This window comes from Myotis yumanensis, unplaced genomic scaffold (genome assembly GCF_028538775.1).
Source record: "Myotis yumanensis isolate MYYU_CA2020_CCGP unplaced genomic scaffold, mMyoYum1.0.hap1 SCAF_1, whole genome shotgun sequence".
Taxonomy (NCBI): Eukaryota; Metazoa; Chordata; class Mammalia; order Chiroptera; family Vespertilionidae; genus Myotis; species Myotis yumanensis.
The window spans coordinates 196255764-196266161 of NW_027223752.1; the positions used below are offsets into that span (position 1 = coordinate 196255764).

At 37.3% G+C, this 10398-nt stretch overlaps 1 protein-coding gene across 2 annotated transcripts; it reads right to left on the bottom strand.

The window, feature by feature from the left end:
* Positions 1 to 250: 250 nt before the first annotated feature.
* On the bottom strand, positions 251 to 9203 carry LOC139007019 (submaxillary gland androgen-regulated protein 3A-like). Of its 2 annotated transcripts, none has more exons than XM_070409979.1 (3): positions 9139 to 9203; positions 6591 to 6658; positions 251 to 970 (listed from the first exon to the last, which is right to left on the bottom strand). In XM_070409979.1, exons 1-3 carry the CDS (start codon positions 9155 to 9157, stop codon positions 353 to 355), a joined length of 705 nt encoding a protein of 234 aa, XP_070266080.1. In that variant the 5' UTR covers positions 9158 to 9203; the 3' UTR covers positions 251 to 352. The 2 variants fall into 2 exon arrangements, with proteins under 2 accessions (XP_070266080.1, XP_070266089.1); XM_070409988.1 differs by lacking the exon at positions 9139 to 9203 and adding an exon at positions 6751 to 6789.
* Positions 9204 to 10398: the final 1195 nt, after the last annotated feature.

The window sequence follows — 10398 nt, forward strand, 5'->3', positions numbered from 1 at the left end:
ACTAGCATGTTATTTCATGTTTTTTAATTGCATGATGGGTTGTGATACTCAAGAGGGCATCCTGTTGCCTACTCTTTTAGCTTCGTCACCTTAGAAGTTCAGGTATCTCACTTATTTTCCCTAATTACATCTTTGGCCTCATAGTACAAGGCTAGGCTTCTGGCAGCATTACTCTTCATTTGGGTGGCATACCAGGGGACAATAGGGTGGCTCTCATGACAACACTGAAGATTTCCCATTTATTGCTCAACTCTTTATTTTCACTTTGTTTGCCTAATGTTTGTGTGGGTTGTTTTGGTTTCTTTCTAAGATCATTTCTCCAAACAGCTCAGAGCCATAGGAAATCTCATCCTTATCCCCAAATTTTATCAAAAAATCCCTTGGCAGTAGTAGTAGTTGCAGCTTTGGTAGTGGAAGCAGTAGTTTTGGGGCTGGTGGAGTCTGCATTGGTGGTGGTGGGGTTTTCTTTGGTTGTAGTGGAGCTCGTTGTAGTAGCTTGTATTAGGGATGCAGGGGTAAAGAAGGGAGGATATATTGGAGGGTATTCAGGGTCCACTAGAGGTTCAGGTATATATGGATTTGGTTGGTAAGGTGGATATGGATAACGTGGGTCATAAGGTGGAGGTGGTGGAATTCTCCCTGGGCCAAAAGGGGGAGGTGGTGGAATTCTCCCTGGGCCAAAAGGGGGAGGTGGTGGAATTCTCCCTGGGCCAAAAGGGGGAGGTGGTGGAATTCTCCCTGGGCCAAAAGGGGGAGGTGGTGGAATTCCCCCTGGGCCAAAAGGGGGAGGTGGTGGAATTCTCCCTGGGCCAAAAGGGGGAGGTGGTGGAATTCTCCCTGGGCCAAAAGGGGGAGGAGGAGGAGGAGGCGGTGGACCATATCTTGGGTCATAAGGTTGTGGAGGAAAAGGAGGCGGCAACTGTGGATACGGTGGATATGGTCCTCTGGGGCCTCTTTGACTCTCACCAGGCTGTGGGGAAAAAGAAGTGAACAATTTGGAATTAAATATTTTAATGTCAAGCATAAGAACTTATACTCTCCGTGGCAGGCAGAATTCTGAGATGGCTCTCAAGATTCCTGTTTCCTGCTGGCACATGCTCGTCTGACCATATCAGGCGAGCCTTTTAAAATAGGTTCTACAAGTCAGAAGCAGAAGTCAGTGAGATTTGTAGCTGCAGCAAACGCTCTTCTCTTAGCCTTGGAGCAAAGAGCCATGCTGGGGAAAGGATCACATGGAAGTCAATGGAGATGGGTAGGAGGAGGAGGGGATGTCACCTGGGTACTAGCCAGTGAGAAAATAAGGACCTCAGTCCCCCAAAACAAGGCACCCAAAGCTGCCAAAAATCATGTGAATTTGAGAGAGGATCATGGGTTCCAGAAAGGAACACTGTGCTGGCAACACTCTCTCAGCTTTGTCAGGCCCTGAGCAGAGAATCCAGCCAAGTCAAGGCCAGAATTTTGACCAAAGAATCAGTGAGATAAAAAATGGAATTTTAAAGCTACTGATTTGTAGAAATTTGTTATGCAGCAAGAGAAAACTATTATCTGTCTGAAAGTCCGTATCAGAGCAGAGAGAGAGTTTTTCTTTTGCCCTCTGAATGCCTAGGCTCTCAATGAAAGCTGAGATAGTATTGAATGGAAAAAAAAGATTGTGGGTAAAATTATATCCTTTTTTTGTTTTTTTATTGGGATGGTGTTTTTATTTTATTTTTAAAATTTATCTTTATTTTTGAAAGTATTACAGATGTCCCCCTTTTTTCTCCACTGGCCTCCTTTTCCTGAACTTGCCCTCCCTCTCCTCCCCCAAAGCCTTCACTGCATCATTGTATATATCTATGGGTTATGCATATATGCATATATGTTCTTTAGTTCATCTCTTCCCACCTCCCTTCTTCTCCACACCCTCTCCTGCCTTTCCTCTGAGATTCCTCAGTCTGTTGCATGCTTCCATGTCTCTGAAACTATTTTGTTCATCTGTTATTTTGTTCATTAGATTCCACATATGAGTGAGATCATATGATACTTGTCTTTCTCTGACTGGCTTATTTTGCTTAGCAAGACACTCTCCAGGTCCCTCCATGTTGACTCAAAGGGTAAGAGATCCTTCCTTTTTATACAGATGGCCAAAAGACATATGAAAAGATACTCAAAGTCACTGATCATCAGAGAAATGCAAATTAAAACCACAATGAGATATCACTCCTCACTTGCCAGGATGGCTACCATTAATAAATCAACAAACAAGTTCTGGTGAAGATATGGAGAAAAGGGAACTCTGGTGCACGCTTGGTGGGAATGCAGACTGGTGCAGCTACAGTGGAAGACAGTATGGAGTTTCCTAAAAAAATTAAAAATGAAACTGCCGTTTGATCCAGTGATCCCACTTCCAGGAATATATCCTAAAAATCCTGAAATTCCAATCAGAAATCATAACCCTTGCTTATAGTAGAGCCTGTCACTGGAATCAATTTCAAAAGGGGAAAATGTCTCATATCTCATTAAGAGTTCAGGATTGTTCAACTGTTTGAAAACTAATTAATTGTCAAGCATACTATTGAGCACCTACTTTGTGCAGTATGCTGAAGTAGAAGCTATGGGAGTGCCAATTGTAAGTCTGCAGATTAAGTAGCCATAATTCTAGAAGGTACAAAAATCACCCAACGGGAGGTAGAATGATAGTCTTTATAGTTTCCCGCCTCTGTTATGTAGAGGTTGTGTGAATGTAAAATCTTTTTTGAGATGCTTTCTTACCTCATCTGGAAAATGATGTTCTTTCAACCAAAGGACTTGTATGCATGCATATAAGCATAAGCGATGGATGTAGACGACAAGGGGTGAGGGTGAGGGCAGGATTGGGGGTGAGGGGACATTGGGGGGATAAGGACACATTTTTAATATCTTAATCAATAAAGGGGGAAAATAAAGTGCCCATGTCCTAGGGTCATTGTCAGATTTGTTGTGAAACATTACTAGTAAAGTGCTTAGGTGGGTGCTTGGCTTAGGTACAGTGCTCAATAAATGTTAAGTGCTGCTATTTGTTATCTTAACATCCAGGAGAGTGGTTGCAATTTTTGGAAATGCAATCTTTGGAAATAAAAATAGTTGAAAAAATAGTGCAGGAAACAAATACATTGGAAATTTAGAGTTATTAGTTTTGGGGAGAGGAAAGATAGTCTCACAGAGAAGGCAGCCTTTGAAGGCAGGTTTAAATAATATAAACTGGGGAGAGGGCATGTCAAATGGAGGGGAAGTATGTAAATGCTCCCAGGTAGGAAAGCACAAGTCCTCGTCTCCTTTGAGTTCATACAGGACATACAACTGCATTCCCTTGTTTTTGTCCTCAGCTCCTTCACCTGTTTTCTGACATTGCCACTTCCAAACTGTAGGATCCGCCCTAAATCATCCCTTTTCTTGATTCCTACTTGCAGGTCCTTAACCAGTGGTGGCAGATGTCAAAAGCCTTGACCATGACAAACCCCTGGTCCTTCAGCACTGCCCTGCAATTCTCTCAAGTGCCTTCAGATTATGCTACTGCATTCCCCAGAAGCCTATAATTTCCCAAGTTGGTGCCAATTTCATTAAAGCTCTCTACCTCTTCTTGAGGCCTCATCCACCCCATCAAGATGATTTTCCTCCTATTTTTCCAAAGTAATGCAGGCAATGAACTTTACTGATTTACTGGCCACATACTGTCAAGTCATAGCTATCTGGCTATTTCGCTTTTCTTTGCAGGTATTTTCTCAGGGCTCTATCAGTTTTTCCTTTTTATTCCTGAACTTCAATATGTGCCTTTTAACTGGCTTGTTTTTCTCAGAATAATAACTATCACCTACGTTATACCTTTAAACAAGTCCGCTTTCAACCATGCATTTCCTTGTTATCACTCTCTCTTTACCTCTTTCCTTTCAGCAAAGCTCTCTGAAGGTGTACTCTAGATTTGCTGGGATTAACCCCACTGCTCATATGCTAGTCACTAATCATCTGGCTTCTGCTCCCAGTATGCCAGTAAAACACTTTTTTTGGTGTCACAATGAAACAAAAAATGCCAAGGCGCAGCTGTGGAACTAGTCCTCAAGTTGGCCCTTTCTAGCTAGTGATAGCTTATTGAATTATGGACGGCATTTGACCCAATGGCTGGCAATCTAAAGGCTAGGCCAAGGTGTTTGAAGAGTTAAGGACTTGATTCTTCCATTTTTTTAGGACTTGATTTTTAATTGGCAACATAAATCCATAGTGTAGGAAAATATTTCACATTTTTTTTCATTATTGAGACAATGAATTCATTAAAAGTTGTCTTGTCTCCTAAGGACAGCCTGATATTAATCTAAAAATTATATCTATTGAAAAAAATCTTCATAGTAAACATTTGTTATTTTCCTAATCTCTTAACCCAACCAACATGATTAACTTCCTTTCCGCAACTGGACAGTGGTAATCAACTTAGTAAAAATAATGAAAATACTATGTTAAAAATAAAAATTATCTTCTCAGTGAGCTTTAATTCAAGCTAATCTCTTGTATTACTTGGTTTAGGAACAATCCAGCCAAGATATGGATACTTAGAATCTAAATTTATTTGTATTTAAATGGGATTAATAGTAGTCCGCTTCAGGCTTTCTTTGAGGTTGAATTGAGATATTGCTGGAAAGCAGTCAGAAAATTACCAATAACAGAATAAACACTCAAAATATGACTAGATCAATAGTACTACTTACCTGCCCATATTATTAACAATTAATCATCATGAATCTCATATAATTAAGTTAGGAAAAGGCTTATTTCTATTTAAACTGCTTATGTTAAGCTGCTTATATTATTGGAATTCTCACCAAAAAAATCATTGTTCAAGTAATCAATACCGGATTCTTTAAAATAAGAAAGTATTTTTCTTTTATAGTCTGGACATAAAAATGTTGAATATCAGCTTTAAGATCAGATAAGTAAGATATGATATGATCTTTGAAACATGTCAATATGTTTTATTGGTGTATGAGAAATCATATCACATCTCTAATGCACTTAGTAATATGGCCAAGGCCCGGCTGCTTGAGAGACCTCGGGAATGGCCTCCTTTTATTCAAGTTTTGGAGAGTAGATAGAAGAAGAATGACTTCATGTTTCAGAATAATATAATTTTATATTGCCTGTTTTGTGTAAGCCCTAGTCTCTTCTGAAAAAGGTTTTTATCTTTTTCACTTGATATAACATATTTCACTGTCCTTTGGTAGAAATTACTCTGGAATTAATTTCCTTTTTTCAAAACTGGAATTAATCTATTGCTACTTTGAAATCAATTATTACTCCACTACTTAAAACACAAAAACTTGTGGCTTTTAAAAAAATCCCTTGAAACTTTGAATATTTAGAAGCATCCATGGTACTTAACCCAGTCCTTTATACCCGATAGGTGTTGATTGATAAAAATGTTTATAGTTTATCAAAAGTTCCACGAGTCCTTGGTAAAATGATATTACCAGGACCTACTCTCAGACACTCATTCATTCTGGGATGAGGTTTGGCTTAAAAAAAATCTATATCTATATCTATATCTATATCTATATCTATATCTATATCTATCTATATCTATATCTATATCTATATATCTAATCTATATGGTTAATCCTCACTTGAGGATATTTTAATTGATTTTTAGAGAGAGAGTAGAAGTGGAAGGGAGGAAGAGAGACAGGGAGAAACATCATGTGAGAGAAACACATGGATTGGTTGCCTGTCACATGCCCCAACCAGGGCTGGGCATCGAGCCTGCAACCCAGATATGTGCCCATGACCGGAATTGAACCTGGGACCTTTAGTCCACTGGTCAACGCTCTATCCTCTGAGCCAAATCAGCTAGAGAGGCTTACTATATTTTTAATAAGTGAATCAGGTTCTTTAGATATAGATGATCCTTGAATCCTATGTTGATAAAAAACTGTTCTATTTTAACTATCCCATATATAGATGAAGAAACAGTCCTAATAAAATGAAAGAACATGCCCTAGCTGGTTTGGCTCAGTGGATAGAGATCAGCCTGTGGACCAAAGGGTGCTAGGTTTGAGTCCGGCCAAAGGTACATGCCTGGGTTGCAGGCTCGATTCCCAGTAGGGGGTGTGCAGGAGGCAACCAATCAATGATTCTCTTTCATCATTGATGTTTCTCTCTCTCTGTCTCTCTCTCTCTCTGCCGCTTCCTCTTTGAAATCAATAAAAATATTTAAAAAAAATTAAAGAACATGTTCAAATATATTAAAAAAGTGTCGTTAAGTATATTGGATCAAAAATTTACAATACATTTGTTTACCTACTTGTGAAATTGCTAATGTATGGGTACCCACATTTATACATGTTTGTATAATGCAGTCTGATACTATAGATTTAAATAGTCAAACATGGTAGCCATGAGCCATATGTGGCAGTTTAAATTAGATTTATAATATGTTTTTTAATATATTTTTATTTATTTCAGAAAGGAAGGAAGAGCTAGAGCTAGATTTATAATTTAAATTCAAATTACAGCAGTAGAACAGCATTTCATCAATGATTGATAGCTACTAGTATTAATGAGAAAAAGATATAATTAATGAGACTTACCGAGAAACAGGCTTCAAGGGTCAAAAGACCCAAGATGAAACACAGTGGTTTCATCTTTACAGTTACTCCTGAAAATAAGCACAATGGCTGGTTAATATTCTTTTTTTTTAAAAAAGTGTTCCAACCACTGGTATTAATTAGTGCAGAAATAGTACTGTACCATTTTAAGAAACTCGTCTAATTTTATTTTGGACTCAATATTACTATGGAGCAATACTGTTAGGCTTATGACATGTAACTATGAAATCATGAAACTAGTTTTCACTTTTGACTTGGAAACTGACACTGGAAATAATGAATAATGGCAAAGAGTTGTTCACAATATGTTTTATGTGATAGAATTTTTATGAGTCGGTTTTTTACTTACAGAAGTAACTACTGTATCTACTAAGCTGATTCTTTCCTTTTTCTTATTATTGAGATGTCCCCAAAATAAAATTTAAGACATACGATTTAGTTATAATATTAATATATCAAATACAAATTTGCAGAAATCTATAAATCAATGTAATCACTATTGCAAAATATCAAGATGCTCAAATCCAAATGTATCCACTTCAAAAGACAGTTGACCCTTGAACAAAACAGGTTTGAATTATGTGTCCATTTCGATACCAATTTTTTTCCAGTAATTATACAGTAGGTCCTCCATATCCCCAGGTTTTGATTCTGCAGAGTCAACCAACTGCAGATTGAAAACTATTTTTGATCCTTTCCTTTGGAATCTGTGGGTGCAGAGGGCCAACTTTATGCACTGTTCTACACTATTACATATAAGGGATTTTAGCATCCACAGATTTTGGTATCCATGGAGTTCCTGAAACCAATTCCCCTTGTGGATACTGAAGGACAACTTGTGAGTCAAAAGTTATACTCAGATTTTGACTGTGGGGGGTCAGTACCCTTAAACCCTGCATTGTTGAAGGGTCAACTGTAGTTTAAAGAAAAATTGTCACATAATATATGTCCTAGTTTTAACAACATTCTACTAAGTTATTAACTATTTCAAAAAATCCATTTAATATACATCAAAGACCAGGGCAGAGAAGAGAGATGCTTAGGTCTTGTACTCTCAATTGGCTTCAATTTTACAGTATATTCCACCACCACCCCCGCCATTTTTTTGGTAAACCTCACTCAAGGATATTTTTCCATTGATTTTTAAAGAGAGTGGAAGGAGAGAGAGAGAGATCAATGTGGGAGAGACACATCAATTGGTTGCCTCCTGCACATGCCTTGACCAGACTGGGAATTGAACCTGCAACCTAGGTATATGCCCTTGATGGGGAATTGAACCTGTGACCCTGTTATCTGCAGGTCAGTGCTCTAACCATTGAGGACACCAGTCTGGGCTACAATATATTTCAAGTACATGATGGCCCAAGTTCTGGGAAAGCAGTGCATGCACCTTTGTGCGGACTAGCTTTCTAATAGTCAACTCTACCCATCAGGTATGTGTGTTGCCTGAACAACCAAGGCTTCAAAGAATCTTGGGGAAAAATTTCACTGATTATATATGCATATGTTTTTTTCTTTAAGTATCATTTTTCCTATGTCATGTTCTTGTAAAAAATTTTAAAAACTAAGACAAAACTAATAATAAAAATATGCTGTAGAGTGTAGAACAATTCAATTCTCTTATAATACATTTGATAGTGTTCTGGTCATTATGAAGCTCAAAAAATGTTAAGGTGCATCAGGAGAAAAATTGATTGATTTTGTATTGGATGGATTAATTGTCCCAAGTGCCCAATATGAATAGTTTTCTCTAACATATAGAATTTAACAAAATTTAATGGGTTTTATGGCTGACCATATTTCATGTAAGGCACATGTTATTATTTTAGTGAAAATGAATGTTCTTTAAACACCTATGAAAATAATATCTTAAGAAGTCTCACAACAAAGCAGCATGGTACTGGCATAAAAACATATAAATCAATGGAATAGAATAGAGAGTCCAGAAACAAACCTATGCCTTTATGGTCAGTTAATATTTAACAAAGAAGGCAAGAACATACAATGGGATAAACATAGTCTATTCAATAAATTTTGTTGGAAAAATTGGACAGATATGTGAAAAATGTATTAGACCACTTTCTTACACCATACACAAGACTAAACTAAAGAAAGATTAAAGATTTAAAATAAGACTCAAAACCATAAAAATCATAGTAAGATCTTTAACATTTCTCATAGCAATATTTTTCTGATGTATCCCTTCAAGAAACAAAAGACAAAATAAGCAAATGGGACTACATCTAACAAAAAAAATTTGCACAGCAAAGGAAACCATCAACAAAATGAAAAAACACTCCACTGAATGTGAGAACATATTCATCAATGATACATTTGATGAGTTAATATCCCAAATTTATAAAGAACCTATACAACTCAACACCAAGAGTACAATCCAATTAAAAAAATGAGCAGAGGCCCTTCTCCAAAGAGGACATAGAGATGACCAATAGACATGAAAAGTTGCTCAGTGTTACTAATCATCAGAGAAATGTAAATTAAAACCACAATGAGATATCTCACCTCACACCTGTCAGAATAGCTATCATCAATAAATCAACAAATGATTTGTATTAGCCAGGATGTAGCCAGGACTGATGGTGGGAATGCAGACTGGTACAGCCACTGTGGAAAATAGTTTTGAATTTCCTAAAAAAATAAAAAATAGAACTAACTGCCTATGACCCAACAGGTCCACTTCTGGGGCAATATCTGAAGAAACCAGAAACTAGTACCCCTATGCTCATTGCCAAGATTTGGAATGAGCCAAGTGCCCTCAGTAGATGAATGGATCAGAAAGCTGTGGTACATTTGCACAATGGAATACTACTCAGCTGTAAAAAAGAAGGCAATCTTACTTTTTGCAACAGCATGAATGGAACTAGAGAGTATTGTGTTAAGTGAAATAAGCCAGTCAGAGAAAGAAAAATACCATATGATTTCACATTATGTGCAATCTAATGAACAAAATAAGAAACAAAATAGTAACAGACTCATAGATACAGAGAACAGAGAACAGACTGACAGGTATTAGAGGAGAGAGGCGTGGTGGGACTGGCTTAAGAAAGTGAAGGGGCTAAGCAAAAGTCAACAATAACAAAAAAACCCCAACACAACAACTTATAGACACAGACAGCAGTGTGGTGATTACCAGAGGGAAAGGGGAGTGGAGCAAGGAAGAAGAAGGTAAATGGGGGATAAATGGTGACAGAAGGAAATTTGACTTTGGGTGGTGAACATACAATATAATATGCAAATGATGTATTATAGAAGTGTACACCTGAAACCTATATAATTATGTTAACCAATGTCACCCCAATAAATTCAATAAAAATTAAAAAAAAAGAGTCTCAGAGAATTAGTATTCAAAGTAAACATTCTTCAGTTTGTATTTCCATGTACCTATCTTTGTGTGAGGATCCTTTTCAGGGCTGAGTAGGCTGCTGGTCAGAACGTCTCCAGCCAGTTACCTTCCAAAGATGACAAGTGAAGGTGAGAAAGAACAAGAAATCTCAGCTCTTATATATGTTGCAGTGGATTTCTAGTGATAATAAGGAAAGGCTAGTTGGAAGACACAAACTTCTAGGTTGATGTTCTTTAAACAAAGATAGAAAAGTGTTGTTGCCAATTTGGCAATCTTTTTCCGCATTTTTTTTTTTAATTTCATTTCTGATGAGCTTTGACCCATTCAATATTGGGTGTTTCCTAAGGAAACATAATATACAATGAATCATAATGTCCTTTTGTCTCAGTAAAGCAACCTGGAGCTTTATTTTGAAGAAAAAGCTCA